The sequence below is a fragment of the Dermacentor silvarum genome, chromosome 6, assembly GCF_013339745.2.
Source record: "Dermacentor silvarum isolate Dsil-2018 chromosome 6, BIME_Dsil_1.4, whole genome shotgun sequence".
In the NCBI taxonomy this organism is placed as follows: Eukaryota; Metazoa; Arthropoda; class Arachnida; order Ixodida; family Ixodidae; genus Dermacentor; species Dermacentor silvarum.
In genome coordinates, this window is record NC_051159.1 from 62,977,164 (window position 1) to 62,993,686 (window position 16,523).

General features: G+C 44.6%; 3 protein-coding genes across 4 annotated transcripts in view; 2 read left to right on the forward strand and 1 right to left on the reverse strand.

Annotated features, from left to right (window-relative positions):
* The window catches only part of LOC119455526 (uncharacterized), a 582,670-nt gene that overhangs the window by 318,509 nt on the left and 247,638 nt on the right, over positions 1–16,523 (reverse strand). The window lies entirely within an intron of this gene.
* LOC119456696 (histone-lysine N-methyltransferase 2D-like) overlaps positions 1–16,523 on the forward strand; it is a 292,817-nt gene that overhangs the window by 28,600 nt on the left and 247,694 nt on the right. For both annotated transcript variants that reach the window (XM_049668850.1, XM_049668851.1), the window contains exons 11-16: positions 404–568; positions 4,473–4,603; positions 5,426–5,524; positions 10,078–10,350; positions 13,300–13,431; positions 16,029–16,109. In XM_049668850.1, coding sequence (XP_049524807.1) covers positions 404–568; positions 4,473–4,603; positions 5,426–5,524; positions 10,078–10,350; positions 13,300–13,431; positions 16,029–16,109 — 881 coding nt within the window. The remainder of the gene's footprint in view (positions 1–403; positions 569–4,472; positions 4,604–5,425; positions 5,525–10,077; positions 10,351–13,299; positions 13,432–16,028; positions 16,110–16,523) is intronic.
* LOC119455530 (uncharacterized) lies at positions 7,492–9,422 on the forward strand. The gene has a single exon (XM_037716933.2). It carries the CDS (start codon positions 7,743–7,745, stop codon positions 9,336–9,338), a length of 1,596 nt encoding a protein of 531 aa, XP_037572861.2. The 5' UTR covers positions 7,492–7,742; the 3' UTR covers positions 9,339–9,422.

Consider the following 16,523-nt stretch of genomic DNA (forward strand, 5'->3'; position numbering starts at 1 on the left):
GCAGCACCCGGGAACGTAACAGCGGGGTTCTACTGTATCATCTCTGGGTCACTTCTTGATGACTGACTTGCTGTCCAATCACTGTTCTGAAACAAAAACCATTGGGGGGGGGGGCAAGAACGTGTCAACTGCAGTAAAAATGTTTCTGTGCGCATACACGTATGCAGTTTGCGAAGAAAGAATATTTTCTGCACCAGTCATAACGTGCACTACGTCACGTAAATAAAATTATGGAGACATGCATTTTGATGTAGTCGCTTGCTGGTTTCAGTGGTGCAGCTTGCAGCTTATGTTGAAATAAAAAGGTGTTTCAAGACAGCACAGTTGTAGGTGGTTTCTGAATGAGATCAACGGGGCGCACTTGTTATTCGCAAGAATAGCCTTGTTGTTGTCTCTCTACCAGGTGCGTGGTTTGCATCCAGTGCGGGGCCACAGAGCCAGGCTACGGCTCACAGTGGCAGAATAATTACACCCAGTGTGGTCCTTGTGCCAGCCAGACTTCGTGCCCTCTGTGTCTGCTCAAATACCAGGAGAACGACCTCGTCATCCAGTGCGTCCAGTGTGAACGGTCAGTGACTTTACAAAGGAGTGGCACTTTTGTTTTTTTCTTTGTGTTCTGTATTTCTCGGTATCATATTCCTGTCACATGTGCAGATTTAATATTGTTTGCATCAAATGACAGTTAACTTCGATATTTTTAGGTTACTGCTACACAGGGACATTTAATGTCATTAGACAAGAACAAAATTTTCGAATGAGTTTGACTCATTTGACTCATTTGAATGTTTTAAGGACCTAATGCTTACTCTCTGCTGAAGAGCACCGGGGAAAAAAATTACAGGTGCAGCAACAACGATGCTGTGTATGAATTACTGTACTTGCTTGTTTGAGGCCCACAGGGTTGTATTTCATTAAATTTTTACAGGGTGCAGGCATTAGACAAGGCAGGCTTATAGCTACTCATTGAAGCCAAGAACTGCACTCTGGCTGCTATGCAGGATAATGCAACCACAGGCGGCCGACGGTGGCGTCGGTTGCGCGTTCTCACCGATGTCAATGTCATTTGGCTGCACAGGGGCTTTGAAACGGGCTTCGTTGCTCGCTGTTTAGAACCCAATATAAATGAAATGTCTATAAACATTGATTAGCTTTAGAAATTCATGCCAAATTAGCTGTGTCTGCCTTCACTAATGTAAAGGAGCTATGCAAGGTCAGAGAAATCAAAACTGAAACCACTGCCAAGCTTGCCTGGACTACTTTGCTTATGAATATATGTGCAGAAGCTCCGTGCGCCATAGCTTTCGTCTCATAGCAAAGAAAAGTTGTTTGTGAGTATAGTAGCCATTGGCGGAAATGAACCGACCTGTGACCTCCGAGATTGCAACAGCGGGCTGCCTGTGTAATCGTGGAGGCCATACACGTGGGTATGCGCATGATGCTTAGCGAAACATTTTTTTTCCAATTTTCACACTCGAAAGTGGTAATCCGAGCCTTACACGAGTAAATATTGTATATTGAGAGAAGAACATGGCCGATGGTATGCAATCGACTGATATCTATACATTAAAGAACATTCTATATGCCTTCATGCTATGATCCTACTGTAATTGATAGCCAAGTACAGTCAAACGTCTTGTAATGAAGTTGCATATGACACAAGAGTGGCTCCATTATACCGTATTTATTCGATTATAAGGCGGGGGTGCAGTTTGGGGACCCAAGAAAGAAAATTTAAGTATGCACACTATTATAAAGCAACATAGAGTAGCCAACTTATGATTCAGACTCTGCAGTGATTGCCTGAATTGCTGAATTGCTAACACTAGAGGAATTACTAAATGGGGGAAGGGAGCTTTACGCAGAGTGCAAGTTATCTGCAAGTTTTGCCTTTAGGTGTGGCTTCACGGCACAGCGGCAAGCGCTGCCGTAAAGTCACACTGGAAGGAGAAATTTGCAATGCCGTGAAGCCAAAATTCTCGTATAAGGTGGGGGGTGACTTTTAGGCTAAGGATTCTGGGAAAAAAACCTTGCCTTATATGCGAATAAATACGATATCTGATATTCGTTATGTGCATATATTCGTTATATGCTGCTATTGGTGAGAAATACTTTTTAAAAAATTTTTCGTGGGGCGCAGGTTCGCTGCATTATACAGTAAAATCTCGTTATAACGAACTCCACATTAACGAATTTTTCAGATTTACGAACTTTTCAGAAATCCCCTGCTGACTTCTTATAGTTTCAATGTAAAAATATTTCAGTACTACGAACTTCAGAATACCGAACTTTTCAGATTAACGATGGTTATTGAGGTTCCGTGTCATGTTAACAACGCCTCAGTACTACGAACTCATATTCCAAAATCTGGGATTCTTAGATTTCCGTGTATCCAGTCAAGGCAGCCGAAACAGGAGGCTAGCAGACGGTAAGGCGCAGAAAGCGGACGCCGTGGCCCACTGGTCCGGAAAACCTGAGACGGCGCCTGACGAAAAAACTACGCTGGCACGCAGCATCAGTGCGTCGGGAAGCCGGGCGGCCTTCTATCGAAAGACCAATTGCCTACAATAATCACTCCACGAGTTCCAAAAAAGACTCGAAAGCAGCGCGACGATCACGCGAATTGGTGACAGCGGCATGTCACAAGGGAAGCGGCTGTCACCCGCGCGCGCATACAGGTTCTTTTGTGCATGCCTTTTCCGTACCACCCAACCCTCTGATGACATGCCGACGCGTGTTGCAATCTGTCCCTGGTTAAGGACGGCGCCCTTGCGCTCTTACATCGGCGCAGTGTGCCCGAAGCCCCGCATTGACGGATATTCCACCAACGCAGCTCAGTAGAGCAGCGGGACCAGCAGCTCCCCTTAAGGGGGTCGGGCATCACCGCAAAATACTTTTGCTCTCGACTCGCGCTTTTTCGTTCCGAGGCAGGGTAACAGTGGGTGAGCTCAACAGTCAGGCGAGCTGTTCTTTCTGAGAAGGTCCTGAAGTGGCGATTGTCACGCGCAGGACAGTTCGAACACTAGCTGAGGCGACGACGCATCAGGTTTTGCAAGCGCATGTTCCGCCCAGACAAGTGTCGCCTAGCAACTGGAGGCACGTCTCTTCCTTCTTTCTGCGCGCCTCTTTTGTGCTTTCTGCGGCTGTAGTAGCTACACGCGTGGAGAAATTTAACCTTCGTGCTCGTGGGGTTGCCACACGATCACACTTCGTACTTTCGGGGCGGTGCCATTTACGCGTTCTTGCACTTTAATATAGCTAAGGTGTCCGCCTCGAGCAAGACAGTTACGGTGTCCATGGGAAGGATTGTGAAAATAAACAAACGAACAAGAAACAATGGGCTTTGGAGGCGACATGGGGCTTTCTTTTTGTCGGTAGTTTTCTCGGCGTCAGCGTCTGTTTTGAGCGCATCACTCTTATTACACGGTGCTTCGGTGGTGCTGAATAGCAACTGCGTGGGCTGAGAGCCAACAGCGACGTCTTCATAGATAGCTCATATGATGACAACTTATGAACTGATAAGTTAATGGGCGGAATGTTTAATTTCGGGGCTTTCACTATATCGACTTATCAGAATAACGAACCATTTACCGCAGACCCCTGAAGTTCGTTTTATCGAGATTTTACTCTAGTATGCGCGATACCGTCTATACCTTTGTTTATTGTAGGGAAGTCAGTAAACCAAAATTCATGCTTTTAAAAGTGGTGCAAATTAAGCACAGAATAAAAAGAATTTGATTGTTGGATTGTTATTCCAGGACGCTTAACTTTGTAATGAATTTTTTTTTATTAAGGAAATCGTTATCTGTTGCGCCATGCACTTAATACAATAGCAGCGATAATGGAGGGAGTAATAACAAAGCATGAAACCAACGGGGAAGAAAAATAGTTATTGCAAAAACGTGGTTTGAAGTGCTGTCTTAAAATTCTGGGCATTTTTGCGAGTGTGTGGTTGAACGTGTATCTAGTGTATACCATATTATATAAGTATACGTGTCAGTATGTATATGGTATTTCTTGTAATTTCATATCTACTTTTTATTACCACAGCAACAAGTAAAAAGTCTAAATTTGTGATGGCCATGCTCTTTCAAAAACCAGTACTGTTAGGTTTGCGGGGTAGGCACGGAGTGCTTTGTTCGAAAAGCATGCAGCTGTTGGTAGGTAGGTAAAAACTTTATTGTTTTTTGGGGCGGGAAGGTAACAGGGTGGGCTTCACCCTTCTAGGCGTCTGTGCAGCTGTTGGCATAGAATAATTAGCTGCAGCCATAAGCATGACCTTGAACTCAGTTGAATGCTAATTTTTTTTGTTCTTTGCATCAAGTTATTTTAATACCTTTGTGGTAATGTTTAATATAAACATGTAAGCATGCAAAAATGCCTACCTTATACCTTACAAGACTTAAGTGTAATGGAAATCCTTCGTATTGAAACACTTCTTTTTTTTTTTTTCCTTTTTGTTCCTCTTCCACCAGCTGGATGCATGGCCTGTGTGACCAAATTTCCTCAGAAGAAGATGCGGAGAAGTGTGCCGAGTATGGGTACAACTGCCCTTACTGCCGTCCCAAGGACGAGCTGCCACCTCATCTGCTGATGGACTACACTGGTATGTGGATCAAAAGGTCACGCAGAGGGGAACATTGCTGATTCGAGGGGCCAACAAGTTTGGTGGGAAATATTTAGCGAAACCTAGTGATTCTCATTTTGAAAAACTGGAAGTCCCACTTATCCGAGTCTCAAGGTATTACATATAGCAATGAAACAGTGAACAGGTGTTTTACATTACAATTTATTTATTAAAGGCTGCAGTTTTCTGTACAAAGAACGAAGAATGGCCTTTGGTAGTCTTTGCTCCTTCTTTGCTGTAGAGCCATGTAAATTTTTTAAAACCTGGCCGCATTTGAGAAATCGAAAAGCAGCAGAGTTTATGAAATAAATATTAGTGTGCCTGGCCCTATGGTACATTAGTAAGCTGCGTGGTCAGTCTGTGCATATGTGCGTGCTTTGTGTGTTTAATAACACAGTGGCTCCCATGGTAAAGCCAGGTGCAACAGCCTGTGTGTCCAATCAGTGTTTGTAAACTTCCGATTTCAATAACATGATTAGGTGAGCGAGTTGGTACATGTGTTAGGAGCTAACAGCGTTAAAAATGGGGGCACGGCATAACACTCTGTGTCTTGTTCTTTGTCCCGTTTGTAGCACTGTTTGCTCTAAGCACTTCAGATGTTTCTGAGGGACTGGACAAGGCAAAGGACTAAAAAGCCAAGCACAAGCATTTGCATGTCACACTTAGTCTTTTGAACACTGACTGGTGCCACTATTAGCAGGGCAAACTTGCAATGCAGTGAAGGGTGCTAGCGAGTCAAGGAAATGATCTGTTGTTGTTGGCCTGTGTGTGTGAGACTTGAACGTTTTTCTTCCTTGGCAGCTGCCATGTCGCCATCACCACCACCGCCTCCTCCAAAGCCAGAGACTCCCCCACCTTCACCACCACCTGCACCAACTGTGAAGCCAGTGAAAGAACTGGGTCAGTGAACTGCACTATTACACAAATAGTTTTGCAGTGTTGTGGCAAGAAGACTTTGCAAGTGTTGGCAGAAAGCAGTAACACAATTGCTGTGTCCTTCCATTGCCAATATATGGGGCCGAAATTTGGTGATTAACAAAGGAACTTGAAAGGAAGCTAAGAACGGTGCAGTGAGCAGTCGAGAGGAAAATGATAGGCTTAATGGTAAAATATAAGAAAGAAACACTTATGAGAAAAAAACTTTGAGCTGTATTAGTAACTTACTGTTCTACAATACCAGAAAAGCCACCCTTACCACGAAGAAGGCGTGGGAAGCCAGAAAAAGACTAAAAAATGAGCGACGGGCCTTGAATGGCCACCCCCAACTCGCTGTCTCCATGCATTTTGACGGCACCTGCTCGGACCTAGTTAATTTTTTGTCAGTAATGACTGCTGTATTTACTCGAATATAGGTCGGCCACTATATTAAACTCACCGAGAAATAAAAATATATAATTTTAATATAGGTCGACCCAGCTTTGAACGTGACACACACCTTTATTTACCCTAAGCACGGCTACTAAATCTCTCTAGTCGATGCCACAAGCTGCATCCTCATTTTGGGCAACATTATTGAAAAGAAAAGAGGTCAACCTGTGTCTGAATAAATACAGTAACTGCAGTTAAACCTCGATATAACGAACTTCAGTATAACTCAGTATTTAACTTTTTATAACTTCTTGTCCATAGAACACCATTTACTTAGAACTTCAATTTAACAAAGTGTGTTTGTACATGATTTCAATATAATGAAATTTCACTGCCACCCAAAGGACTACCGAGACAAGAAATGTCACCTTCCACGGACGCAGATGGTCAAATGGTAGAATCACAAGCGGCTGCTTGTGAACGCAGCTGTCAAATCGGGCACTGCGCACCACCGATGTAAGGAGATCGTCGACACGGCATAACTTGTTATCGTTCGTCACCAACTCTCAAAGTCAACGAAATGAATTTTTTTCTCATTCAAATTTACTTTTTATGATTGCTTGATAATTTGGAAAATCTTGTGGCCCCTTCCGTGTAAGAAAAATCCATCGGTGACTCTACTTATGTGCATGAAAGGTCTAATTTTAATGTAATTAAATTTCCATACAATGAAGGCAAGTTGCCGATTTTTATTGGCTTCATTATATCAACGTTTAACATTACAAGCATTCTAAAGAAGCCAAGGACTGAATTTGGAAGGTTTCAAAAACTTTTACCAAGCCATGTGAAAGCTTTGAAAATCTGTGACATCCCACTGGCTTACCGGCACAAAGTTTAATGGAACTTTGACCTTCAATTTCTCTTCTAGTAATCAACCTGCTCCTTCGAAATTAGCGAAAATATAGTTTTAGGAAAGCTTATATCAGCCTTAAAAAGGAAAAGCCTATCTGCCTTTTCCTTAAGGGGAGAGGCGGGTAGAAAAAAAACGGCGATTTTCATTAAAGAAATAGATTTTGTGTTTTTAGTTGTTTCAGCAACATTGATCTCTCCTCTTTCACATATGAAGAAATCAGAGCCAGAAATGATCGGGAAAAGTATAATAAACTCGGTTAAAGCACTCGAGGTGGCAAGAAAAGGCACAGATATGACGCATTTTCAAGCGCGCGATGCGTCAAACCGCGATGTCGCACGCCATTGGGCTCGTGCAAGGTGGTAGGCCTAAGCTTTTTCTCTCCAAGGTTAGCTTTGCCGCATCACAATGTCCCCGGGAATTAATAATAATAATTAAAAAACACCATTTCTCCGCCAATGAAATGAAATATCCAAGTGCTTTCAGTGAATCTTTAAATCACGTGGTGCGATTCCGGCCACGCCATTGGCTGCCAGTGCGCAACACGAGTACAGGTCGTCTGCAACTCGTCTGCTCTTCTTGCGACGCACAGCTGTCTCAACGTGTTCCCAGGCTTTCACGCATTTTCTGCTCCTCATTTTGATGGATGCTGAGAAGAAACGCGATTTTCGATCTCGAAAGTATCGGACAAAGCACAAGTTCAAAGGAACCCGCCGCAAGGTCAAGCGGCTTGCAACGGAGACGTCCGCGGTAGCGAAGCCTAACCTCGGTGACGACGACGCTTTCGACGGTTCGGAGCCGGCCCGGCGATCAAGATTCATCGATAGCGTAGACGAATTCGTCAGCACATCGGAGAAAAAGCTAAAGATCTTTGAGAATGAAGATAGGAGCGGCGAGGAGATGGCGAGCACCTTTATCTGCGAGATCGGCATCGTCAACTTACTGGTAAGTGCCGCGGCATGTCCGGCATGCGGACGGTGCGAACTCTCCATCCGCGAGTTACCCGAAAAGCGGAAAGGACTCGCGTCATGTTTGGAGTTGCGTTGCAACAATGCTGCGTGTTTCACGTCCATTGTCTCGTCGACGTATTCGTCGCGACGTGCAGCTCCGGCAGACGACGCTAACGGCGGAGCGCACCCTTCAGTCAGGCCAAGAGAGAGTTTTGCCGTGAACATCAAGGCAGTGGTTGCGGCGCGTGCAATCGGAGCTGGACACAATCAACTTGTCAGATTTTGTGCCGTTCTTGGTTTGCCAAAACCGATGCACCATAAGTCGTTCACCGCCATAACAAAAAAAGTACACCTCGCTGCTACGAAAGCAGTGGCTGAAAACCTGAAGTTGGCTCGGAAAGTAACAGCACAGGAAGCGGGATCTGCCAATGTAGCTGTTATGTTTGATGGCACTTGGCAGAAACGAGGCCACAAGAGCCATAATGGCATAGGCACAGCCATTTCTGTGGAAACGGGGCTTTGCCTAGACTTTGAAGTTTTGTCCAACTACTGCCAGAGTTGCAGTACACGCAAGCCATTTGAAAGCGAAGAGGAGGAAGAAATATGGCAAGCTTTTCATATGCCAGTGTGCGAAAAAAATGTAGATTGCTCAGCACACGCCATGGAGACTAATGCTGCTGAGAGAATATGGAAGAGGACCGAGTCCTACAGTACTCCGCTGAGGTTTACAACCTTTCTCAGCGATGGCGACAGCAAGGCTTATACAGCTGTGTCAGCGGCAAACGTGTATGGAAGTGTGCCCATCACAAAAGAAGACTGCACCAACCACGTAGCCAAGCGGCTTGGGACTGCCCTGCGGAAACTCAAAATGCCGCGAGGGGAGAAGCTTACAGATGCAGTAATTCTGAAGCTGCGGAGCTACTTTCAAGTAGCCATCACTGCCAACAGAGGAAGTGTACATGGAATGTATTGTGCAATCTGGGCATCATTTTTCCATTTATGCTCAACAGATACAGCCCAGAACCATAAGTTTTGTCCGGATGGAAAGGACTCCTGGTGCAAGTTCAAGCGGGCAGAAGCGTTGGGTCAGGCAACCCCAGCACACACCCCTATTCTCACAAGCAGCCAGGCCAAGACAATGCTGCCCACATACAAAAGGCTGACGGAGAAACAGCTACTCACTCGCTGCGCCAAGGGGAAAACTCAAAATGGAGCCGAATCATTGAACAGTAAGATTTGGCTGTTGTGCCCCAAGACGAGGTTTGCTTCGCGCACAGTCGTGGAGATGGCAACAGCACTCGCTGTCCTGTGGTTTAACGAAGGTCACAAATGCTACGAACAAGTTCTGCAGGAACTAGGAGTGCTTCCCTCAAAGGAACTCGTTGCGCTGAGCAAAGACTGTGACAAGAGAAGGATTTCGAACATGTCGACGAAGCAGACAGCAGAGGCAAGGTTTCGCCGTCGCCATCTAGCCAAGGAGGCTCGTCTGGAGCACGCTGCTCACAAAGACTCTGAGCGAACAACATACGGTGCGGGTGAATTCTAATGTTCTGGATTGAATCTCGATACCCTGGCCTACATTGTGTGCAATGTTCATATAGATACCACTTCCACAACAGAAGTAAACAACTTTTATAACTTTCAATCGCATTTTTCTCAACTTCATATTTTGGGCCAAACAAGGCTTTTGTGCACAATATTTTATGTACTTATTTTGGTCCAATCAAGACCACATTTGATGGGCGTAATTTTTAGGATATGTAGAATGCACTTATCTAGGATTTAATGCAATCAATTTATTTTTTTAAGGATGAAAATTTTTGATGTACTCGGGCTCCAGCCACTGAATATGAAGCACCAGATACGAAATTCTCTTAAAATGTTGCCTGTGAAGGGAATCATATTATCTTGCTTATTAGCACTCAATGGAGTGTTAGGGACAAGAAAAATAATTTTGCACTGCTGTATCATGCTAACAGCTAAGTCCAGCAGCTGCACAAACATGCACTGCTTCTCACATATGCACGGCACTTAGGACATGAAAGCATCGAGATATCCTAAAACTAAAAGTAGATTTCGAATGAAGAGATCAAGCTCTATAAGTGGTAGAATTTTCATTCGCCCAGCGTCATTACTTAAAAAGAAATGTTTCTGAGGAGCATCTCCCCTTAAGCGCCAGTGCCCGTCACACTTTCTGTGCCCAGTGTTTTTTTCTACTGGAAGGCATTGCCCAGAACCTGTTTCCCATTCTGCCTGAGCTTCGATGGGATGGGATTTCATTACAGAGCCACCCCCGGTGCCCGTGAAACAGAAGCCGACGGTGCCGCAGTTCTACATGGACGGCGTGTACCTGTCGGAGTCTGGTATGCAGCAGATCAAGGCACTGACCATCGAGCAGCCCAAGCGGCAGCGAGTGCGACGGCCGCGCCAGCCCTCGGGGGGCCAACCTACAGCTCCGCAGGGCAGCACGACAACGCCGCCGCAGTCTTCCCTATCGGCTGGCCTGTTCGGATTCAGAAGCAGGCTCTCGACAGAGGACTCTGAAGACGGCAGCAAAGGTGAACTTCCTTGCAGAGAGACCAGTGATGAAACGTTTGTAGTTTTGTTAAACGAGTGCTGGAAAGGACACATTTTAGTTTTCACTTCTTGCGATAAGTGAAGGTCCTGCACTTTGAAAACCCAGAAAAAACACTAGCATGCCTCAGAGGCGCCTAAACAATTAGGTATAATAGCTGTCTGCTAGGCTTGTGCAAATATTTGATATTTTTTCATATTCGATTGTGTATTAGGCTATCCGATATTCGCTCTGACTTGAATTTCAGAATTAAAAATTTTTAAGTATTCCAAAGTAATGAATAGTTAATGAAAGACATGTGAAGTCAACGGCCGATCTTGCAGATGCCCGATTTTTCGGACATGCCCGATAATTTGGATGCCTTTGCGGCAGCGCCGCCTACTCCATAGAGTGAATGTATAAAAACGTCTAAAATTTTGGACGCAAATAACCTCTGCCGTCGAATTTTTAGGACTTGTTGCCATGAGTGCAGGTGCGAAACGGCATTAATCGTAGCCACCACCGCTGCCATTTTGATTATCCACCTCCTCGAACTGGCGTTCTCGCATGCAGATCGACTGGCAGCTGTAGCCACTGCTGCGGAAACGCTAGGCCTAGCTACTTCGACATTTGTTACCAAGCTTCCTTCTGTTCGGTGCCGTGTTTTTCATGGAAACAATTAGCAATGGTGTCAACTCTGCCTTTTTAGTGCTCACCAGCGTCTTGAAAACTCTGAAAGCACAATGCATTGTATAATGCTGGTTCCTGAAAGTAAGCTTTGCCTCAATACAGCAGTGTTACGCAGTGAAGCATATGCAAAGTATTGCGGTGAAGCATTTCAAGAGTGGGAAGAGGCAGTTGTCAAGGGAAACAGTCTGTATTGCCTAACTATAAATGTGTGCACTCGCTGCCTCCTATGACAGTATGCGCTAGGATACGCCTAATAAGTGTACTGGCAGGCCTTCAGAGCTATTTCGGACCTGCCTGTAGCAATTTGAGCCCTTGGGGGCAGTAAAAGGCATGCATTCGCTTTTCAGACGTTTTCGCGGCCCGTAGGAAGTCAGGAAAAATCAGACTTTGACTGTATAATCAACAGTTTCGGTTCCGGTGAGCAAGTTTCGTTACGATAACTGGTTTATAGCCAAGACAAGCCAAAGACGAGAATTCGTTTGCAGTGGCCAATTGACCATTGCACCTGCTTGACTGTATTTGAATATCGATCTCGTGGCAGCATCACTTTTTATCTTGGAACTAGCGCATGGAGGCGACTGAAGTTCTAGCCGTCGAAAGTTATTTAGCTAAATTTTTTGTACAGGACCTGCATGCATGATGTAGTTAAATATGGTGGCTGTGAGGAAAGTTAATGCGATTCTGCCTGTCCTTCATACTCTCACTTGGTATCTCAGCTTCCCAGGAGCCCTATGGCCACAGCAAATACTTGCGTCGACTCGGCATGCAACCGTAACCATGATTGCCGACAACTGGCGAAGCAGCTGCGAAGCTGAGGCCTGAAAACCGAGGCAGGCGTAGTGATGTGTGGAATGTTGCATGAAGTTAGGCACTCATTGGCGATTGCGCCTGAGATCAAGCACACAGCCTTGACTGAGAAGCGGCAAGTGTGCCTAGCAAGTTTGTCTGCACGCTTGCTGGACAGGGTGTAAGCGGAAAGCACCGAGCTGGAGCAGTATTCTCAGGCAGATCACTTTCTGAGATACTTTCACTTGTACAAGATTTCGTGCGAATTGGTACCATACATGTCGACGTAGACAGTCGACAGTGTTTCTGCCGATGTGGCAAGCTCGCTATCAGCGCACAGTGGCAGGCTTGGTGTTGGCCATATACTTCGATGCGTCCAATGCCAGGTCACGCGAAAGTGATAGTATCCATGAAAGTGATTGTCCGAGAATACCACCCTTGAATTTGTGCAACACAGACTAAACTAAGCTGGCATCGTGCAGTCAAGGTCGCACTTCGCGCCATCGCCGGCATCATGACAGGCGAATGCGAAATGCTCCTGCGGCCTTCACCATCGCAAAAATTGAAGCAAACTGAAGGACAACACTGAACAAAAGCCTGTAAACGAATTTTTTTAGCTTTGAGTCGCAATGTGTATGAGCCACAACGTTATGGCACTCACTACGGCTTGCTTGGTCATCCGCTGTGCTGCTACTCATTGTGCCGTCTGATGTAGTAGCATAGAACGTGACTGAATGAGCCAGAGTCAGTGCCAAAAACCTTGCAATCTCCCGCTCTCACAGGACCACTTCTTGCGTCATGACAAAACAACAGTGAAACTGGGTCGTAGAAAAGCTATTATTGAATAATTAGGGGGCTCCAAATCTTGCCTGTAATTTTCTATGGTGTCGAAGTCGAGGAGCGTAATTTAGAGCAAGAAAAATTAGAAAGATCGAAACAGTCATGGTTGGTAATCCTTTAAAGTATTTCCCAGATTTCTTGTGGTATTTCATTCAGAAAAGTTCACCTGGAATGATTTTGTTGTGAGGAATGTTCTAGGCACCTCATGAGTTTTCTTGACTGCTGAGAACAAAAACTGCAATTTTAACAAAATTCCTAATTAACAAAGTTTATCTGAATGTGCAGCTTCATATTTGATTATTGGTCTTAGTGCTTGCAAATCTTCGTTGTGCTGTGTTAGTGTAATAAGCGCTACTCTAAACATGTTGAAAATTATTTTTCTATACCGCCGGGATTTGTAGCCCACCCAAATTTTGTGTTCTGCACAATGCACTGCAGTCCAGCAAAGAGTTTTCATATTTTCTACTCAGCATGCCGGGCAAAGGTGACAAGTGCTTTGAGAAGATTGTCTGCACTGTGTGTATTTGTGGCGCTTTTCAGAACCTTGAACACAGTCTGTAGCTTGCCATTGAAGTGCTATCAAGTGCCAATTGCCACATGCTAACGCACATCACTCTCATTGTTTTCGGTCTTGCAGATCTGCCAGACATGGATGTAGAACCTAAAATGGAGGTAGACGAGGAGACAAAGTTAACTTCCGAAGAGGTTGCCAAACAGGATGCTGAGAGCGAGCTGAAGAAAAAGCGCCAGCGCAAACTTCAAAAGCTTGGTACGTCTGCACACTTGGTTCTTGGGGGCACTTCAAGGCATGACTTGCCTGTACTGTCGGCCCCAAAAGTTTATGGGACACAAGAATTGTGCAATTGTCGCGAAGGCAGTGCACCAGCCTTGAATTCAGAGTTGTACTCGGGAGTAGCTTGTGTGACCTACATAGTGATTTATTCATTTAGAAAAGACATGCTTAGGGGTTACAATAATAATGCTTAGAGGGGGGAACACTCCACTTAACCCTTTCAGGGTTAATGGCGTACATGTACGTCCTTAGCGAGCACCTTCAAAATAGTCAATGATGTGCATGTACGTTACCGCTTGTACATTTAAAAAGCGCGCCTCTTTCAATCATTTATTTCGCTTGGCATGTGCTGCCACTCGACAGAAACACGTGGAATTTTTTACTTGCGCCAATGCCTCTTCGTTTTTTTTAATGGCAACGATGCGTCGGCTATCAATTGTGCATCCGGGTGCGTGCGTGCGCGGCACCTACGGCAAGTTACGGTTTTCTCCGGCGGATCCCACTTGTTGCACGCGCTAAACTGATGGCTATCTGGTTTCAAATCTCTCAAAAGGAGACGGCTTGTTACTCGATCGTTTATCGCCCACCGCGGTGCGATTACACATGTTCCCAGGCAGGCGCGTATATACACAAACGATGCTGCCGTTTTTGCGTTTCCTTTTTTTTGGAGACCACAAAAGCTCTATCGCACCTTGTTGGCGATAAGACGAAGGCTTCTCACTTGCATCAGTTTCCGGACGTGCACACAACCATTTTTCAGTGCGCTTATCTTCTTATTCATGAATAAACATTGTGTATTTTACTACACAAACAATTTTTTCCTCACGCTACTGTCACTCTAAAAAAAAAATTACGACCATATTTTTTCGAAATAGGTTCTTTTGAAGAATTTAAATCAGCAATAAATAAAATTGACCCTGGGGGGTTCGCATTTGGCAAAAAAATCTGACCCTCAAAGGGTTAACAGCAATTTTATTGTTAATTTATGGGCGCATTTTGATCAAACTTGCATCACTTATGTATTTTGACATGCTGATTTCAAATATGCAATCAATGTTTCTGTGCAGCAAGTAGTTCTTAAAATATTTAGAAATCTGTTTATTTGTGTGGTTTTGTTCGGAGGTGAGCTCTCTCTGAAATGCTGGTTGAAGGAGACTGGCATGTCAAAATGATGTTGAATGATCGGAGTTTGCAGTGCTGCAAGAATGAATGATCGAGACTGATTTGGGCCAATGTTACAACATGTCAAACTTTTTAAAGCAAGAACTTATAGTCATATTAACACCTAGGACAAAAATATTACTTTAGAAAGTTTCTGTTTTAATATTTGTTCTGTTATAAGCCTTCTAACTCTCTAATTGTCTACCTTTCCGACAAAAAAAGAAATACTGCAAGAGGACACCGTCAGAAATGCTGTTCTGAGAAGAAAAAAAAAAACTAAACATTTCATGACATGTTTGTGGTGCATAAATCAGACTAAATCATTAATTAAAGGTGGTACAGGGGTCCAATCAAGCAAAAACAAAATAAAAATGCTGTGCATTACATATAGCAAAGGAATGTGAAAAGATATTTGGGCCTTTTTTTGCTCGAAAGAGCAATGGCCCCTTAACAGAACAGAAATTCATATCTTCGTGGAGCCTGTGTTCTCTAAACTTTTGATGCTGACTGTACTGCCAAATGGCATAGGGTCAGATTGCCTGTTGAGGTTGTCACCATGGGCGTTGCAACTATGGTGAGTGGATTGTTTATGGTTATAAAGTAACTTTTCTTATCTTGGATGAAGCTCGTAGTCCAATAAACTTGAAGAGAAAGAAGCTAAAGACCAGTGCCGTGAGCTATGTAAAATTCATAATAGATTAGGAATCGAACAGTGGTAGATGGTGTTATAATTTACCTTAAACGGGAGAAGGGGTACTGGCCAGTCTTTATAGTGTGTGTAACAGGTAATCATTGTTCTATCTGTAAGAATGAAATAGGTGCCTTGGGAAGGGAAAAAATGTTGAAGGTGGCAGGAGATTTGAGGGAATGAAAAGATTGGAAAATTTGTGGTTATTGGGTGGTTCAGTCGATGCAGGACAGGGTGATCAGTAATTGAGAGAAGAAGCGATGGAGAGATGGTAATGGTGACGTTTACATGATTTTGCCATAGCATTTTCTAGCATTGGGTGTAAAAGCTGAGTGGTATTTTTAGAAGATGTGGCCATTTTTGGCGCGGAACGGTGGGGAAATTTGAAATTAGCAGTCAAGTTAAGGGAGGCTCTTACACAGGTGGGGGCGCTTGCTCGGAATTTTGCGGTAGGCAGAAACAAAAAAAAGGAAAGGTTACACGCAGACACCTAGTAAGGTCTCTTGGCACGTTCCAGGTCAAGAAAATGATAAATGGCACCTACGAAGGGATGATGAGCTAATTGCTTGGCTTGCCATGTTGTTTTCGAGACGCTGCATTTATCTGTTGCATGAGTTAGGTGGGGGATCATTGGGGTAAGTACTACCCGCTTGTGAATCTGTTGTGCCTCTCCTGCTGTGTCTTCTCCCCTAATTGTTGCTGCTTGTTTGTTTATCTCTGTTAGGAATCGGAGGATTTGTCGCAAAAGCCAGAAGTCGGAGCGTCTCCGCCAAGGAACAGGATGTGACGTTGCCTTTGGCCGGAGGTAACTGCAGCCTTACTATGCGAAACTTGCCAGTAGTGATAATGAGAACAGTTCTGTTCGTACCTGTCCATGGGGGCTCTGTGGCTGTTGTGTGCTGCTTTTGAGGACAAGGTCGCGAGTTCACTTCCTGGCCACAATAGCCCCGTTTCAATGGGAGTGGAATGTACTTAGGTTTAGGTGCACACTGAAGGACCTCAGGGGGTCAAAATTAACCTAGAGCCCCCCACCATGGGCCCCTCGTAGCCCACATGTTGCTTTGCAATGTGAAACTGCAAAGTCAGCATGTATTTTCTGCTAATTGTTCTCTTGCACATCTCTCGATGTACGTGACAAAGTCACACTGGTTGTCAACAATTTTCCTACCTTATCATGCACAACAAACTCTGGCTATGCCGAAGTAACTTGCGATTTTCA